Source organism: Lontra canadensis, unplaced genomic scaffold (genome assembly GCF_010015895.1).
Source record: "Lontra canadensis isolate GAN:19392208 unplaced genomic scaffold, GSC_riverotter_1.0 scaffold1, whole genome shotgun sequence".
NCBI lineage: Eukaryota > Metazoa > Chordata > Mammalia > Carnivora > Mustelidae > Lontra > Lontra canadensis.
Genome location: NW_022630995.1, coordinates 36,062,002 through 36,081,111, shown reverse-complemented (window position 1 = coordinate 36,081,111; position 19,110 = coordinate 36,062,002). Strand labels below are relative to the sequence as shown.

The 19,110-nt window shown below is 49.9% G+C and overlaps 1 protein-coding gene across 5 annotated transcripts in view; it reads left to right on the top strand.

Moving 5' to 3' along the window:
* The window catches only part of TBC1D1 (TBC1 domain family member 1), a 228,717-nt gene extending 211,576 nt beyond the window's left edge, over window positions 1–17,141 (top strand). For 3 of the 5 annotated variants that reach the window (XM_032853540.1, XM_032853533.1, XM_032853541.1), the window contains 3 exons: window positions 6,194–6,363; window positions 12,793–12,966; window positions 16,622–17,141. In XM_032853540.1, the coding sequence (XP_032709431.1) occupies window positions 6,194–6,363; window positions 12,793–12,966; window positions 16,622–16,825 (548 nt within the window). In that variant the 3' untranslated portion in view covers window positions 16,826–17,141. Of the gene's footprint in view, window positions 1–6,193; window positions 6,364–12,792; window positions 12,967–16,621 lie in introns of those variants that run through there. The other 2 variants (XM_032853525.1, XM_032853542.1) reach the window with 2 other exon arrangements.
* The last annotated feature ends 1,969 nt before the right edge of the window (window positions 17,142–19,110 follow it).

Here is a 19,110-nt window from a genome sequence, read left to right as displayed (position 1 = left end):
CTTAATAAATCATTAGTGAGATTTCATGAAGGGTTTAAACCAGGGTTTAAAAAGAAGATAATGGTGCCTGGGTGGCCTATTCGGTTAAGCATCTGCCTTCAGCTCAGGTCCTAATTCCAGCCCCCTGGGATGGAGCCCTGTGCTGGGCTCCCTGTTCAGTTGGGAGTCTACTTACCCACTCCTCTACCCCTCCCCCTGCTTGTGTATGCTCTCACACGCGTGTACACGTGCGCTCTCTCTCTCAAGTAAATAAAATCTTTAAAAAAATTATAAATAAAAAGAAGATAATTAAAAACAACAACAAAAAAAGCCTGAAAATTGTCTGCTTAGTTTACTAACAGAAGAGTCACCAAAATTATAAGATCTCTAGCTGTAGGCTGAAGTCTTTCTTACCAAAAATGTCTGTGGTTTTTGTTTTTGTTTTTTACTTTTCTTACTCTAGAAATTAAAAAGAAAATCATTAGTCCAGTTTTTCTCCTGATTTTTTACTGTATTTTTCAAAACCTGGGTAACTGGAGTGAAGACTGAAAGAGGTAGGAGGGAAGAAGTTGGTGTTCATGGTTTGAAAATAGCTCAAGCATCGAATTACAGCATTTGTGAGAAAAAATTCTGCAAAGATTCTGATGCGAGGGCAAGTACGGGAGGGCTCATCACCTGGGCCCTCAGCTGCTGCCTCGCAGGGAGCTCTGGGGACCCTTGGGGACCCCAGGGCCACAGAACTCTGGGAGAGAGCCTGTCCTTGCCTAACTCAGATAAGTCAGAGGCATAAACTCTGCTTTGGAGTCGACAGCCCTCCTGTTAGAGAATATGTGCTGCTCTAAAGCGCATTCTGACGACTTCATAAATTAAAAGCTAAATCCGGCAAGAGCAGGATATTTATATTATGTAATCGGTGGTGAGTCTTGGAGGCGCTCCTACGTTACGCATAAAGACGCCAGTGTGTGGAAGCTCTGGGGTCCCACAGACCCCTGCTGTGCTCAGCGGGTCTGTGTCCAGCTGGCTGAGGCTCCTCAGATGGTAGGCAGGAAGTGGCAGCTCAGCGCAGCACTGTGTGTGATGTCATTTTGCAAAAACTGTTGGTTTTGGTTTTGGTTTTTTGATTTGGGTTTTTTCATTTTTTGTTTTTGTTTTGTTTTGTTTTTCTTTTTGCACATCTGTTCCATCTACCAGTACGTAAAACCAAACCATCATATTAGCAGGTTCCACGGGAAGATTTTCTAAAAACCACTTCTGCATTTAGCAGTGGTGACTTGAACCTTGTTTGTTTAGCTTCATGATGGTGGATAGCTTAGTTTTAAATCCCTAAACCTGCCATTCGTACACTGTAGTCTATTTTGGCCTGAAGCCCATTTCATTGTAAGCCTTTTGGCCTGAATAAACCCTAAAAACAAACGGACCTTTGTCAGCTGTTGACATTTCGTTTGGACGTGCCGGATTCTGAGCTTGCAGACAGCATAGCTCCTATATTACTGAACAGGTTGGTTGGCATGAAGTACGTTCTCCTTGGAGGACACCAGCCTGCGATGGGTGTGCCCTAACCTTCCCGTGGTGATCACTGTCAGCCCTCCTGAGTGGGTGTCCCAGAATGTACAATAGCCTCCTCCTGCGTGTTTCTAGTTTGGGTAGAGAGGGGTCCTGGGAGAGATGCTTGCTCTGTTCACCTTCACATCACACCTACCTTTGGGGTAAAACATCATCTGAAAAATAGGACCTGGTTTGCTCCTGCCAGAGGCGGCGGCTGTGGTCTGAGGCTCCTGGTGTTAGAGGGTGTGCTGCTGAGCAGCTGAGGGAGGAGGCGGAGGGCAGAAAGGAAGGGTTTGGCAGAAAACACAGAAGCCACCTGTAATACAGGGAAGGATTCAGAGAGGCTTTAGGACTAAAATAGACTTAGCAAAACAAGATGGTTTAAAGGGCCAAGAAAAAAGGATCCCCCGGGGAACGTGCTCCGATGGCCGGGAAGTGAGATTGTGCATGATCTGTTTGTGCTGCGGGCCTGCTGCAGATCTGCCGTCATCCTTCATGTCCCTCCCACCTGGTCCTGGGGGGAAGGGGGTGCCCTCACACCCAGAGCACCCCAGCCTCCCAGGAGAGAGTTAGGAGAGCGCTTGCCCTTGACAGCAGCAAAGGTGCCTGGAAAAGAGGATGCAGAATAAGTTTGCTTTACTGCCCACCCTTCCCCCCCAGGAACACAGCACCTTTAGGTCATGGGCACCTTTAGGTCATGGGCATTTCCAACAGAGTTCTGATAGGTTAACACAATAACAGAACAATAGGACTGCTGAAGCGTCTTCAAAGGAAAGTGGTTATTTGCATTGTTCTCAGCAAATAATTTGCAAAAGTGGCTGAGTCAGCTGAATTTCAGGTTCCCTTTACTTCCTGCCTGATAAAACCCTTGGCCTGTTTCTGGGTGGCTTGCAGTAGGAGGGAAGGGAAGTTGGCTGCAGTGCCGGGGGCACGGCCTCTGGGGGCCGCGGGGGCGGCTCCGGCAGTCCGCTGTCTCGTGCAGTGATCTTCAGGTGCAGGCAATGAACTCACTTTTCCACGGAGGCTCTTTTGTTTAATTTCCAGAACATAAAGGTACAAGGATTAGAAGATGGACAAAAATGAAAATAATTGAGCTGGAGCAGTGAGTTTATAGGTAGCATTTTTCTCTACAAGTCTTTAAAAGTTATTTAAGTTTTTAAATTTCCAGAGGGAGAAAAAGGTATCCATTGTTTAAGGGTTACAGATAATTGCCCCCAAGGCTAGTCAGATCAGTTGAGTAGTCCCAGCCTCCAAGCAAAACTTTGACAGGCAGGAGGGTGGAGGGTGGGGGCGGTCCTTCCTTTAACCTTTCTGGCACGGTTCATTATCGAGCACCCAAATGAAGTCCTTATTTGAGACCTTCCCAGGCTGACAAGCTTCAGGGGCCGGGCTCCCTCAGCAGGGCTTCTGCAGCCTGCCAGCTGGCCTGCCCTCAGGAGGGTGGGCATCTGGAGTGGGCCTCCAGGACCGCTGGGCGAGCATCTCGGGCTGGCAGCAGGCCCCCGGGAGTCTGCGGGTGGGAGTCAGGGTCCTCTCACCTGCGACGACTCTTCTCTGTCTAAAGCTAAGTAGCCTTGGCAAGATCAGACTCACGGGTCTCATTAATATCATCCCTTTACCTGGGCACGGACCTACTCGGATCAAAGGGAACAGAAAGCCTTGGGTGACCCCTGCTGTGCTCTGGGTAAATCAGGATGCTGATGTCTGGATGGAGGAGAGCCCTTGGTGACACAGCCCCACACGGTGCCGCACCGAGCCCGAGCTCTTGCTTTCTCCTGCTCCTCAGGCTCCCGGACATGGTGTGCGGCTTCCACACCCCTGGGCATTCACACCTTCTTTTCCTCCTCCTTCATGACTCCTGACCTCACAAGCTTCTGTGGGTTCTTCAAGATTGGGTTTGGCAGCCACCTTTCCTTAGAATGTTTTCATCCCTCTTGCTCTCCTGACACCAGGGCCTAACTCTCCCAAACCAACAGATTTCTGCAGTTTTCTCTTTGAGCTCTTTGTTCATGGCTCGATCTCTGGTGCCCAGTACAAAGCCTGGCATGTAGTAGATGCTCAGTGAATGCCTGCTGACTTAAATGCGAGGAACTTCTCAGCATATAGAAGAGCGCTCTTAAGGCCCTGGGAATAGCAACAGGAAAGAGCATTTGTATTGTTAAATGCAGACACACCCAATGAGACAAATACATCCAGGGCTATATTTTCAAAGAGTGGTTAAAAAACAACAACAACAAAACACCTCTCTCAGCTTTTTTCTGTTTTCTTGATACAGCCCAGAAAAGTCAGAGTTTAGAATGCTGGGGAGCACTCCGCTAAACAGATTTGTTCTAAAAACCAAGACCCTGGGGCGCCTGGGTGGCTCAGTTGGGTAAGCAATTGCCTTCGGCTCAGGTCATGATCCTAGAGTCCTAGGATCGAGTCCCGCATCAGGCTTCCAGCTCCATGGGGATTCTGCTTCTCCCTCTGACCTCCCCTCTCATGCTCTCTCACTCTGTCTCTCTCTCAAATAAATAAAATCTTTTTAAAAAAATAAAAATATAAAATAAAAACCAAGATCCTGGGACGCCTGGGTGGCTCAGTCAGTGAAGCGTTCGACTCTTGATTTCAACTCAGGTCATGATCTCAGGGTCGTGAGATCGAGCCCAGGTTTGGCTCCATGCTGGGTGTGGAGCCTGCTTGAGTAAGATTCTCTCTCCCTCTGCTCCCCAACCCCCTTTCTAAAACAACAACAACAAAACCATGAGTAAAATTTGGAGGTCCCAGTTGTCTGCCTAAAGAGACTGTGGCTATGGGTTGCATGTTTGTGCTCATAAAACTTCCCCGATAATTACTTCTCTTACTTGGCTTAGACGAGGTGCTATCTGGTTACTAGTTAGATGTCTCTCAGAGACTAAGGTCCCTGAGCCGTGACAGTTAGCCTGTCGCACAGCCCTGTCCCAGGACCCTTGCTCAAAAGACTTGCTATTTCTTCCAATAGATGCCGTCATATTTGTTCAGCTCTAAAAGCGGATCTATTGAAAGGAAACCTTGCTGTCTAAACCACAGAAGCTTCAAGTTTGTTTTATTTGGGGAAATATTTCTTTTTAAAAACACATCTCAGGTATGGTGCTGTCTGAGACATTCTGTATTTTCTGTAGTGATGACTTACGTGGTTAAACTGGTGTATTTCATGAAGCAGACGTTTCACAAAAATATTCTTACAGTGGGCTCTCTGATACCCATAGTACTTCCCCCCGAGGGCTCAGATTTCAAAGATACGACCAGTTCTGTAATTTATCTTTCCAGCCTCTGCAGCCACACCTAAAGAGGAGGCCGCTCTCCTCCTCCTCGCTTCGTGGGGCCATCTGCACAATGAGCACTTGTGATGTTTGTGGAAACAGTGTGGCCCTGAGCTCTTTGAGAGAGACCGGTGACACGCACCTTGACACGGGGTCTGCTGGTGTGGCCGAGGCCTTGGGGAAGGTCACAGGGCATCCCAGGGCTGACCTGGCCGGCCGGGGGTGCCCAGGGCCTGCCCTGTGCGCTCTCGCACAAATCACTCCGATGCGGACACCTTCCCCTTCCCTGTGGGCAGCAGCTTCCAGCCTTTCCTGTTTCTTCGTGGTCTTTCTGCCTTGTCACACTAAACCACCTAGAGAAACCCACTGCTGGGGGTTCTTCCTCTCACCTGCTTTTGTTTTCCAGGACCTGATGACCCGGAGGACCACTTCTCTGTCTCTCGCCTTACCCTGCAGCCCCTCCCCCCTATATTGACCGTTGCCTCTAGTTAGATCCATGCCCTCATTTTTAAAAGTGTGTTTTTCTCTTGTATTTTTAATTCCAGTTGTTAGGTTACTTGCCCGAATATAGTCATCAAACAATTAGTTGCTAGGGCTGTGCTCTGGCCCCGGGACGATCTCTTTCTCAAGTGGCTTCAGCTCTGTGAGGAAGGGGGCGCTGGGGCGAGGCCGGATGCTCACCCCGTGGCCTGGGCCGCTGGCCCTCCCTCTTACCATGTCACAGTCCGTGTAGGGGTTGCTAACATTGGCCAACTGTTCTAAGAAAAAACTATGGCAAGAACTAGAAAATAACTCTGACAGGGTTCTTTGAATTTTTCTGAAGGAAGATGGTTTTCACTCCATTGTTATGCTAAAACCCAGCATACGGGCAAGTATAATAATGTACTTTTGCAACTCTGCAGACGGTTTATGGATTTTAGCAGTCTTTTAATTCAATTCCTTATTTCAAAAAGAGATGCTTTTTTTTTTTTACTTTATCTTAATTTCTGATGCTGTGTATCTAAACATCTTCCAGTTTTACTCACAAAAATGTGTTTTGTAACTCCTTTAAAACCCTAGAGCATCTCTAGAAAAACAGTGTAATAAAAAGTTTTCTCTTAACTTTTGAAGCTTTTTTGAACTTAACATATTTTAGAACAATAACCAAAAAGATTTATCTGAACCTGTGACAAAAATCTTAGCAGTACATTATCTGTATTTCTTTTATTATTTGCAATATTGTCTTGACAACCTTATCTGAAGTATCAGGCACTTAAAAAGGAAATAAAGTCCGCAATTTGGGTTCATGATTCCCACCATCCTGCTCTGATGTGTGAACAAGAAAACGCAATATTACTTTATCAGAAACTGGTCTGGTTTAACTTTTCTGCATTTCTGTGTTTTCCCAGATATGATCTTTCTTCAGGGATCAGAGGTCATATTTAAAGTGGCTTTAAGTCTGTTGGGAAGCCATAAGCCCTTGATTCTGCAACATGAAAACCTAGAAACCATAGTTGACTTTATAAAAAACACCCTTCCCAACCTGGGCTTGGTGCAAATGGAAAAGACCATCAGTCAGGTACGCTTCAGTCCGGCCTTCCAAAGGGTATGCCGTCCTGGATTTGGAGAGCTTAACTTTCTTTCTCTCGGGACCTGTCTCCTACCACTGGTCCTGTGGGCACCACCCTGTGTGTTGCCGGGCAGGTAGGAAGCACATGGCCAAGTACGCGGTCAGTGACTGAGCGCATGTCCCAATGCGCGTGCGTTGGGAATGTGATGGGGCTATGCCACGTGCAAACAAGGGGGCAGCGGTCAGGGCGGAGAACCGGCCCAGGCTGTCGGCAACTGCTTCTAGTCAAGGGGCTTCACTCCTGGTGGTTCTTCTGAAACACACGTGCACAATCAGGCCGGCCCTACAGTGGGAGAGCTTTGATTCTTTTTCAGCTGTGTGGGAGTATTTGGAATTTTCTAAAAATAACCCTTTGATAGCAAAATCACTATAGTATATATTCTAGGAGTTTGTTCCATGATGTGTGTGTGTGTGTGTGTGTGTGTGTTTTAGAATTCAGTTCCACATCTGTGGCTTGAGCACCTCTGGTTTCTGTAGCCAGTAGGACCATTCCTCTCAAACGTTAGGGGCAAGGGTGGGTTAAGCCAGAATTACAACTAGATCAGTTCCGTGGTCTAGTTTAGGGGTGATTTTGACTCTGTATAAAGAAGAACCTTCTAGTAACGTTTGCTGGCTCCGAAGGACTGGGTTGTTTAGCAGGGGGTGGGTCACCGCTGTAAGCGTCCAGGGGCGGGCTGGCTCACGATGCTCTGGCAGGGATTTCTGCATCGCGGCCAGCACTCAGGCCTCACCTGCTCCCAATGCGACGAAAACATAGAGCATAGAGCAGTCAGATAAAAACAAGTCGTGAAACAAAGCTGTTTTTTAAGCACGTCCTTACTCGGAGGACTTCTCATGGTCCAAGAGGAATCTGGCGACTCCTGTGGACTGCACCCAGACTCGGTGTTTCCAATTTTATTTGCCGCCCCTCCTGTGGTGTGGCGCACAGAGAAAAAAGCAGATGTGGCCTGGGGAGGGGAGCCGCTGTGAGCCCCGGGGGACTCTGGATCTCTGCTCGTCTCCTACCCTGTGCTGCCAAAGGGCACTGCTTTCCCACTCTGCGCTTTGGTTCTTAGGGAATCAATGCGTCTCTCCGTATTTTGCTTCCCTGGCACGTTTCTCTCAATGTGAATAGCTTTGGCTTATTCAGGTCCTACTTCCTGCCAGGTTTTGTGTGAATCTACATATGCACACGATCTCATTTCGTCATGACCGCGGTCCTGACAGGATAGGTGGTTTTAACTCGTGAGGCCCGTAGGGGACAAAGAGGCAGGCTCACCAGCCCTTGGTCGCCCTGCTGTCGAGGGGGTGGTGACCTCGCAGCTTTGCAGCGCCCCGGTACACCGCGGTATCATTTAATTCCAGAGGCTTTTCTGTATTTTACCTGTATGTTAACACTGAATTCTCTGTCCTTTTGATTCTTAAATGTTTGGCGTTTATGTTCACCGATTGCCTTTACAGCTCTCACGGCGTAAACCTACGTGCTCTGGCCGCCGGGGCAGACAGAGCACCATGGTTACCTCAAGTCCGTGCCCAGGGAGGGCCTCCCCTGGCTCTCAGGCAGGCTCAGCGAACATTCAGTTTACCTCCTAGATACTGAGCCCCAGAAAAGAATCCTGTTTTCTCCTCCCTTTTCTGTAAAGAATACTTACTCAAAGTATCAGGGTCTATTTAATTGTTGGAGGACTGGAAATGGACATGACATGGAGAGAGTAGAATTTTGTGTGTGTGCACCTGATTTGTTTCAGGCAGCCGTCTTGAACTTGGGGTCCTTTTTTCCATGGACCCCTTAATAGACCTGGGATGTGTGTTATAATCCCCGTTTTTATAGGCAGGGAAGCTGGGCATGGAGAGGGTAACATGCCCAACACTCTGTTTGCAGTGGCAGAGCCAAGAATGGGATGGGTCTCTGACAGCAGAGCCCATCTTGGGCAGAAGACAAGCATGGAACCCAGTAATTCCAAGTGTGGTAAGAGCCACAGTGGTGCTCGTGCAAGGGCGTGTGGGAGCCAGGCTGGTGGGGTGAGCGCTGCTGACTGGGAGTTGGGAGAGATGAATTCAAGTAGGCCCAAGGAGTGAGCTAAGAGCAGGGGTCAGCACCCATTTTCTGCAGTGGGCCAGATAGTAAGTCGTTCAGGCTTTGGGGGCCAGAAGGTCTCTTGTAGTCACTTCACTTTGTCTTTGCAGCACAAAGATAATATGCACATGAATGGAGTGACTATTGTTTCAATAAAACTTTATTTGTAATAACATGCAGTGGGACAGATTCAGTCCATAGGTGGTGCTTTGCTGATTCCTGATCAGAGGCATGGGAGTGAGAATTGAGGGAAATCTAAGATGCCTCTGCATTGAACTTGGAAGGGAAGGGTGGTTGTGGATTGGGAGCAGCAGTGTGGGGAATGCAGAATCTACATTTTGGGGCCCAGGTTTACATCCTGCCAAGAGTCTTGATGGGAAGCCCAGCTCTCTGCCCTCTTGCCCTCCCATGCGTTCCATGCTCACTGCCCCCTCCCCACCTAGAGGGTGCCCTAGTTTAAGTCCCACTCGGAGATGAGGCCTGAGGTACAGTGCGACTCCTTGGCAGCCTGAGAGGGCCCCCAGGCTCAGCTCTTGGAGGTCCACAGGGTGCAAGTGACAGACGCATTCATTGCACCCGTCAGAGCAGCTGTCGTGTATGTGAGTGGGTGTCGTCCTGATGGTCCTCTGGGGTAGTTCTGGCTCATTTCATTCGATGCTCTTTCTGTAGATAGCCTCAGCTCCAGCAGCGGGACACAGCGTGCAGCTGGGATGGGAGGGAGGGAGCGAAGGACAGGGCTCTGCGGCTTTGGCTCCGGATGGGCAGGCTGGGAGCGGCTACAGCAGGGCAGGTCCAGAGTTGACAGAGCCCAGGGCAGAAGGAGAAGGGTCTCTGAAGTCTGTGGCAGGTCCTCCGTTTAACTGTCAGTTGAATATGAGCCATAAAAATCCTCTGACCCAACAAGAGGGAAACCTTGGGAAGACACAGAAACAGAGAAGGAGGTCAGGTTGTCTGTCTGCCTCGGGGAGTGCTGTCTGCCTCTGCCGGTTCATTTCAGTGTTAAGGAAAAAAATCCAAGTTGAAGGGGGACTTTGGGAGACAGAGCAAAGAGTTCTTGGGGCTGTGTTCACAGTGTGGCCCCAGGCCTGCACCTGTCATTGTACTCTGTAGGAACTTGCCAGAAATGCAGAATCTGGGGCCTCGCCCCAGACCTGCTGAGTCAGAATCTGCATTTTAACAAGATCCCCAGGGGATTCACACACACTGGAACATTTGAAAAGCTCTGCTGTGGGCAGCTTCACTGAACACACTAGACAATTCCCTGTTCTAGTTGAGCTTGTAGAATAGAAACCAGAATCTTAACAAGGTTCCTTTGTTCCGGAGCCGCTCCTCAGAATCACAGCGTTGAGATGGCCTCGTCTGGGCCGGGAGGAGCCCTCGCAGCTCGGGCAGTTTGCACGGCTGACAACGAAGACTTTCTTCAAAGGCCAGTCAGTGCCGTACCAAAAGGTTGGGTACAGTGAGGAGGAATATTTTACCACTGATGTTGTTTAGAATTGCTTGCATGTGGTGATAATAAAAAACAGACCAGTTTTTAGTTGGGTTTCTTATTTTTAAATTCACTACAGGCACTATAGCCCCTCCTGGCCGATCCCTGGGCCCCTGCTCCTCTCTCCAGCCCTGGCGATGCCACCAAAACGGACAGACCTGGGGGCAGGGCCTGGAGGCTGGGAAGGTGGAAAGTTTGTGGCCAATTCTGCAGGCGTCAGGGTTAATGGCTTCATTATACAGAGTGTGCACAGACTGCAAAGAGGAACCCACTGTGTCTCCAGGAGCAAACGAGCCAAGAACATAAACAGACAATTCACTAAAGAGGAGATCCATCTAGTAAACAAATATCTGGGAAAATATTTACCTTCATGCATAATTTAAATAACATACAATGCTCTACCTGCTAGATTAACAAAATGAAACATACTAAGGTCGGTACCGGGCGCCAGGGGTAGACTGTGTCTGGCACATTGATGTGTTGTTGTCGATGGCATTGTACATTGATTATTCCCATTTGGGAGGCAACTTGGCAATGTGTATCACAATCCAGTAAAATATTCATGGCCTTTGACTCAGTAATCCCATTTCTTGGAATGTATCCTTAGGAAATAATCCAAAATATGGGAAAAGCCATATGTGCAAGGATGTTTAGAGTTGTCATTTATAACTACAGAAACTTTATAAGTAACTAGATACCCAGCACTGGACGAATGGATTAATGGGGTTATGACATGTCGAGTAGGTAGAACAATGAATCCACTTGTAATTACAGTCATGAAGAATATAGAGCAACTTGAAAAAGCCTCATTTGAGGACCTGGGCTCTGCCTTCCCAATCAGCCGCAGAGTGCCACGCTTTGGGATCAATTCTAGAGCATAGCTGCAAAACGCAGGGCTGGAAGGATTTCAGCCGCCTGGAGATAATGATGCAATTAAGCAGGATGACCCAGGGTGGTTCCTGGGAATTAATGGGTCCCTGAAAGAGTATACAGCTTTGGGCATAGCTGAGAGCCATTAACCTTAGCGTGGCGTCAATCTGTATGAGGGGCCACAGGTTTTGTTCCCAGGTTTTCCACATTAGTAGCTCATTTAAAACTAAATCTCAGTAGAAAGAGAGAAGGAACTGTACATTTATTCTGCACCCTAATTATACACCAGTGCCATGGCAGTCTCGATTTTAGTGTTTGCGGTTTTTGCCCCATTTGAGCTGTTCAGAGGTTCCGTGATGTGGCATCCTTTGTAATTTTGCTGAAGCACAAGGTTGAACGTGAGGGTTTCATAACAGGCGCGTGGAAGCAGCTTCCTTAGCTAAATGAGCACCTGCTCCCCGCTGCCAGGCGTGTGCTGGGAACTCCCACGAGTTGCCTCACGGAATTCCCACAGTGATGCTGGAGGTGGGTGCTCTCACCTCCGTGTCCGGGGCGAGGAGCCAAGGCCGGGAGAAGTCACGTGACTTGCTCAAGGTCATTCAGGGCATCACCAGGGGAGCCCTGATTTGAGGGCTGAGTCCGTGTTCTTGGCTGAACGGCAGCGAGAGTAAGCCCTGCTGACCTCGCGGTCACTCGGAGGGACAACAGAGGATTGCCCATCAACACAGCAAGCTTGCACACACACCCACACCGCAAATACAATACACAGTAGTTTGGGGGCATAGAATGACTTTTGTGCCTAATTGGTCTTGTGCATTGAATTCCGTTGAAAAGCAGGAAGCTGAAAAATTAATCTCCAAGCAGAGAAGATTGTTAGGAATGGTGAGAAAGTAAACATGGTTTTTTAGTATCGATTTCAGGGAAGATAGGGCTCATCCGTGTTTGAGTGCTAACAGGGCGCCGTCGGGGAATGCGAGCTTTCCATTGATTCGCACTACACTGGAATTTCTTTCTTAAAGAAGGCAGTGAAGAGTTCCTTTGTGCTCTTATAAGGCCTAACCTCATCTTCCAAGTGTGTGTTCTGGGATGCTGGCCTTGTTTCCACCGAGCCAGCATGACCGGACGCCCAGACCCACACGCAGAGCCTCCCTGGGACTTGACTCGGGCGCTCAGAGCCCCAGCCCGCAGGGCGATCCCACAGAAGCAGCTGTAGGAGAGAGGCCGCGGCCGCTCCTGACCCCTCTGCAGCTCCCACCCCGCTCCCTCAGAGAAAGTCCAAACACAAACGACTCACTTGGGCACTTCGGGGCTGTTTTTCACACGGGTGGTTTCTCGATCACTGTTACTATTATGGGCAGGAAGGCATTGTTTCATGTTCACTCATCTGCGTGGGCGACATTTGGGTTTTGGCTCATTTCTGCATATCTTATGTGCAAAGGAGGGTTTTTTAGTAAACAGTTCCATTACTTAGCTGTTCTTGTAACTCTAAAAACCCTGTGAACTATAATTAAACTTTGACTCGGTGACTGGGCAAATAGGGCTATGATTCTTCTGTTTTGTTTCGTTTTGTTTTTTTCCTCCCTCTTTGACCTTAGCTGATGTGTCTAACACAATAGAATTTTCAGAGAAAAAGGAAATCTGTGCTGAAATAGGAACTAAAAATAAATTTTTGTAAAAAGCCTTTTTTTTTTTTTTTTAAAAAAAAGTAAGATTTGGGCCTTTGGAAAATGAGTTATCCAAGACCCATACCTATTGGTACCTTGGGTTTATGTCTCAGTGCTTCTTTTGTTTTTTCTTCCCAAGTAGAATTGTTACCTTTTCAATGCAGGGAGTTTTCCTTGTTTCTCACTGACAGTACCAGGCCCGGAGTCGGTGTGTGGGGGATGCTTGCTGACGGGGACGCACACATGCAGGTGGGATTTGTCTCATTCTTGGGGCCTGACGGCTTGTCTGTACGTAACAGGTGTCTGAGATGGATATCGCTAAACAGTTACAAGCCTACGAAGTCGAGTACCACGTGCTTCAAGAAGAACTTATCGATTCTTCTCCTCTCAGTGACAACCAAAGAATGGACAAATTAGAGAAGACCAACAGCAGCTTACGCAAACAGAACCTTGACCTCCTTGAACAACTGCAGGTAGAGCATATTTAGAAAGCCTCTTCCTGAGCCCTGAGCGTGGGGTAGATCATTAGCGCACCAAAGCACCGGCGGGCTGGGTTTTCCCATGACCACGGTACCTCTCCCCCAGCCCCCCAGTCTGTTTATAATTGGGATCAAAGGTAGCCCAGGAGAATTGGTCCTTTTTATTAGGGAGCAGACAGATTATCCTTTGCTGAGGTCAGACAGTCCTGGAACTTTCTGAGAGGCTGTCTCTGCACTTAACCCTTTTAGGAGGGAGGCCCAGCGGTGAACTGCGGTCCAGGATGCCGAGGGTTCGCTGAATGCCATCAATTGTGCTTTGAGGAATAACCAGAGAATCAAAGGCTTGGGCTTCTGTGAGCGAAACCAGCTAGGTCCATGGAGGGACATTAGGGGAGGGGAGTAACGCAGAGATCTACCTAACAAAACAAACCAGAGCATGTGGTCATGATTTGAGAGTCCTTACTGCAAATACAAAAGTTTACTTCATGAGGGACACAGTTCTCCCCTCTAGAAGCTTCCATCTTAACATGGATGAATGTGGGTGAGGACATGTGGTAGAAAGGCAAACAGACCATGTGTACAGAAGGGTGAGATGGGGTAAGCCTGGGGATGTAGTCCAGAAACCCAGCTTCCGCCAGATCCAGTGTTGTCTCCACACTGTCGCAGTGGGCAGACCACTGACCTGCACGGTCCTGATTGCTGCGTCTGTGTGACACAGTCCCTGACGGCTTAGCACGGCTCCTTTACCGATCACATCGAATAACATAATGGTACGGTCTACTTTCTTAATGCCATGAATGGGTGGTAATGCTATTAATGTCAAGGAATTGTTTGGAGGGATTTAAAAAAAACTTTATTTGCTGCAAACACAAATACATATTTGTCCCCAAAGCATGTATTTTATGGTGTTCCTGGGCTGACCTTAGAATAAGCCTTCCATCCCGACCTAAGCCTCTTAGTTTTCTCCATAGAAAGTTGCCGCTTTGCAGACACAGGCTTGGCAGTGATATGAGAAAGGCCAGCATTGAGAGTTTAATAAATCAACCCTAGTCCAAAATGCATTCCTCCCAGCAGGGATTTATCCCAGGAGACCTAGTGGCTATTTACTGTAGAGGAACAAAGAAAAATGCTTTCCCTGCCCAGTCCTAACCACCAAGCACATTCTGAAATTTAGCTTCTTGTTTTCCCTACAACTGAGATATCCTAACTGGAAAGATGTTTGTGTACAGTGTCTCCAGGATGTCTTGGCTGTCCTCGAAGGGGAGGCTCACAGGGATAAAGAGCCTTATCTGGCCTGTAACAGTCTGCATGGGAGGTGGTAATTTTAAGTGACTTCCAAACAAACTAGGTCTCTGAAATAGAATGTAATAGGAACGTTTCTGACAAAGCTCGGACTAGCATTTGAAGCACTTGGCTCATGAAGATAGGCAGGATGGAAGTAGAAGATTCCATTTATTGGGCTAATGCCTGCGTGCTTTTTTTTTTCATGGTAAAGGGTGCACGTAATTTCATGTTGCTTCTCTGATACTATACCCTTTTCGTGACGAGAAAAGCTGTGCAAAGCTGCTCAGATCTCGAAATCCCTCAAGAGGGACCCCGAGTGGTAATTAGTCATGACGGACATCCTCCTTGCAGTGGTGTTTCACCAAGGCTGTGCTCTGTGGAGGGATCATTCAAGGCTGCTGCTGTGCCAGCCCACCAGTATCAGGGGCCCTCGCCTTGCCAGGTGCCAGGGCCCCCGAGACTCAGAAGACACTGCTGCTGTCCAAGACCTGGGACCGGGAGGACGGTGTGTCAGTTTGCGGGAGCTTGAAGATCGTTTTCCCAGTTCCCTCCGCGAGTCACATGGGCTTACTGTCTTGCAGCCACACTTATCCATGTTCTGTAAGACTCACACCTTTTTTTTTAAAAAAAAAAAAACAGTTTTCAGAGTCCAAAGATAGTGTTAACTATAATAGTTTTTGACCATAGATCTTTGTTTTTTTCCAAAGTATCAAAATTGACCTGTTTTCTATCTTTGTTCCTGTTAGTTGCCAGAGAGACCAAGATCCCGTTTGTTTTCCTGTTAAACACTTAATGTTATCTAGCAGCTTGAGAGCAAAGGGTTCTCCCTGTTTTGTCCAGCAGGGCAAGACGATAGAAGACAATTGCATACACCCACCAAATGGTGCCACATAATAATGGACATGCTTTTTTTATACTAAGCGTCTGTGAGTCATCAAGTGCCAGTGATCTAGGTGCTGCGGGAGGCCAAACCCGTGTACAGGAGACCTGCTTTTCTTCATGAAAGCGCTTCGGTCTCATGGAGGAGAGTGACAGCTGTGCAGAACTACTCACCACGAAGCCGGGTGGCACGTGGGGATCCCGTGGGCCTCAAGAACGGGCGGTCCTTCGTGGGGGCAGTGGACCTGCCCCAGACCCCGGCCATGGGAAGGAGTGTGAGGTTCACAGAGCACCCCTTGCGAGTGTACACTCGGTGCGGCCGCCCCTGCCTGGCAGGCACACCGACCTGGACACGCAGTCTTTCCTTCGCCTATTTTGGGCGCTCCAGCGGCACAGCTGGAGCTAGACTTTGAGTCGTGAGGTGCCTGTCTTGCACAAGTGTTGTCTTGTTCAAAAACCTGTTTCTCTTGTTTTGAAAATGAGAGAGAAAAAAATACAAATACCATTTTCCCCACCCCAAATTAGCGGGAACGTGTGCAGCAGGGCCGGGTTGGCTAGGTGGAGCGGCGGCTCCCAGACTCAGGGAGCTGAGCGCCGCAGGAGTCACTGTGCACCAACGACCCGGCCGGGAAGGCCTTGGGGACGGCTGCCTTTAAAGGTCGGACTGGCTGTGGCTTTCTCAGGAAACCCCACAGCCTCCCTGGAGCCCACTGGTTGCCTGGGAAGCCGGCCCTGGTAGCTGAGAACTAGGAGGGGCAGTTGCTAGAGAGAAGCCCCTGTAAGTTTTCCGTTGTGTGCGGCCGTCGTGTGCTCGGTGCCCAGGATGTGGGCTGGGCGGGAGGGGGGACACCGCTTATCTCAGGGGCAGCGGTGGTGACCAGTCAGCAAGACTGATGCTGGGACGCCCGGACCCTGGATGCGGTGAGACCTGCTGACCTTGAGAATAGAAAGGATCTGGGAGGAGAGGGCTGGTACCGCTGGGGCCTCCCCACGGGAGCCACTGGCCTCTCGGTCTGAAGTCAGTCTGTGCACACGAGTGTGTGTGGTTGTACAGATGGGCCAGGCTCTGCGGCAGTGGTTCACAAAGCTCCAGATCTCAGGGGCGGGGCCCAGCAGCGGTCCCCTTGTCCCTGAAGCTCCGCCCCTTGTTCCTGAAGCAGTGTTGGCCTGGATCAGAGCTGTCTTCCCTGTTGTTGGGGTCCCTTTGCACTGTGAAGGTGCCAGCCCTCTCAGAGAGGCCACAGCAGGGAAGATGCTGGAGGCTCTCAGACTGGCCCAGCCTTCCTGCGAAGGAACCTGGGAAATGTAGTCTTTCTGTGTGTCCAGAAGACCAGGCCACAAATAAACAAATAGGCTTGTCTCTGCCAAAACAGGGCTCCAAAGCATCTTCGAGGCTGGCCAGTGGAGTGTAGAGTGGATCCCTGCCAGCCCCCAACCCCTCCGCATTCTCGCCCGCCAGTTCACACTCGCTTCTTTGATTCTCCAGGTGGCAAACGGGAGGATCCAGAGCCTGGAAGCTACGGTTGAGAAGCTTCTGAGCAGCGAAAGCAAGCTGAAGCAGGCCACCCTCGCCTTGGAGCTGGAGCGGTCAGCCCTGCTGCAGACGGTGGAGGAGCTCCGGAGGCAGGGGACGGCAGAACCGCATGGGCCAGAGCCGGACTTCATGGGGCCCGGGCCCGCAGGTGACTGACGGCACAGGACACAGCCCCTCGCCAGAGCACGGCTGCAGGGGAGCCTCCGCGGCCCGTCCTCGCGCTGTCCAGGCCTTAACTGAGAGGGACAGAAGATGCCGGAGGGAGAGAACGAGGCATGACGCGTGCTTCTCAGGGAGGACACTGGCTTGCCAGCATGCAGACTGTTCTGAACTAGAACTTGCGAGTCATGGGGACGGAGGTCCCAATGTTTTTGTTGTTGTTTAAGTTGCAATCCGTCCCTTCTTCAGTCCCGATTACTGTACCCAGTAGGTTTAGGTGGCACGGATGTGAATAAATGCGCCTTCGAGTTTCCTGGTTGCCTCCTTTCTCAGCAGCACTGTGCTTGCGAAGAACAGCGAGTCCTGGGCCGGGGCCGGGGCCGGGGCAGGGGCTCGAGGGGAGTCCTCCGGCCTGGAAGTGGGGCCGGCGCTCATCCATGTGGGTTTGTGGGACCACACCCTCTGGTCCCCGGCAGGCAGGCGATGCAACTGGCCCCTGTCTGTCTGTCCTGGCTGCGGAAGCCCCAGAGAACCGTCAGGACATCTCGAATTTAGCACTCTCCTGGGTATTCACTGAAGTCTGTCTTTTAAAAAAACAAAAACAGTTTTCATTTTTTTTTACTTAGTCCTTAAGTATCAAAGTCATTGTAGATCAGTGTTTTCTGGGTAAATCACCAGTTCTTAGGCTCACACCAAGTGTTGCTAGGGAGCGACCTGCATCTGTGGACTCCGATGCGTGTATTTCTTTGTGGGTTGTTGTCGCCCGGTCAGGGCCGGGTATTTACTTTTGCTCTTGTGTGAGGCAGGCGCTGTGAGTCCCTTTGAGGGCACACCCTTGGGAACCGCATTCCCCAGAGAAGTAGCCTGGTGTGGCAGGATTGTCGTGGGCGCCAGAGAGATGGCTTTGGAAAAAAGCCATCAGCCTGAAACCGCAATCAGACAGTGGCAGCTGAGCACAGTTGTTCAGAGCAGGGCGGGTGTGTTCTGACTACGACTCACAACATGGTGACCCTTTCCCTTGGGGGATGAAAACCCTATGCTTTCAGCGAGCAGGAAGCCGCTCACAGCCAGTACGGCTTCCTCAGGTCCCTGCGTGAGGCCTTCGCACAAGCGCTCTCAGAACTAGGGGTCGGGGCAGAGAGGGTCTCTGAGGGCCCTTTCCGACAGCAGGATCACTCCGGCCTTTGCCATCATAGTCCCCTCTCGTCTCTTGGGACTCTCAGCAGTGCGCGTCTCTTTCAGCCTGAGGTGAAAGGAGGGATTTTCATACTCAGAGTCATCCCAGATCGCCCCAGACATTTCCGAGGGTGACACGCGCACTCCCCAGTGCCTAAAAGTTGGCCAACATTCAGGACTCCTGCGTGGGGGATAGTGGTTCTCCTCACAAATCAAGATGCCCAGCCCAGGAGCGTCTATCCCGAGTTGTTCCACCAGACAGAATTTAGAGGAGTTAATATCTGAGAGCTTCTTTCCACCTATTTCACTGTTTGAGTCTTTAATAATGTTGAATTTTGGACATCATCTTACCATGACTCAAAAAACATGGACCCGGCATTAAATAAGGAACAAAAGAGCAATAAATCTGTGCCCACACTTTTATGGTGTCTGTTTTACTTGTTGACTTTAGTTCTTTGCTTTTCAGGCCAGAGAAGGGAAGCCGCGAAGGCATCTGAGGCGTTGGCGCCTTGTGCTCCCAGTATCGTTACCCAAGTGCTAGTGACGGTATGGCACCTCGGCAGGAGCGGGAGTGGTAGCCCTGATGAGACAGGCCCCATCAGTCGCTAGGGCCCGTGGGTGCTGGGAGGTCGCGCAAGCCCTCGGGTACAGGTCAGACAGAGGCCCAGCCCGTGCGGGACTCAGGGAAAGAAACCTCCATAAAGCCAATTCACGTTACTGTGTGAGGATTTGCGGAGGCAAATACCGTGTTCTGTTTTTCTCTAACACCCAGCTGTGTGCGTGTGTGTGTGCACATCGAGGTTGTCTTTCTTTTGCTACCATTTATGTTTCCTTCGACTTAGGACGCTAGGAGCCCGCCGGAAGCACACTATTACATACACGTGTATTTGTAAATGCGTAACATGCGTGTGTTCTATGTGCTGGCACTCGGTGCTGTGGACGAACACCCAGCCCCAGGCCCCTCTTAGGGCTGTGTGTGGAAGGAGCAGGAGAAAATGAGGGTGCAGAGGGAGCTACTTGAGTTAGGAGGAGTCACCTGTGGGTCCATCCGAGAGGCAGAGCACATGTAGGGCCAGAGTGGGCCAGGGCAAGGTGGCATGCAGGGA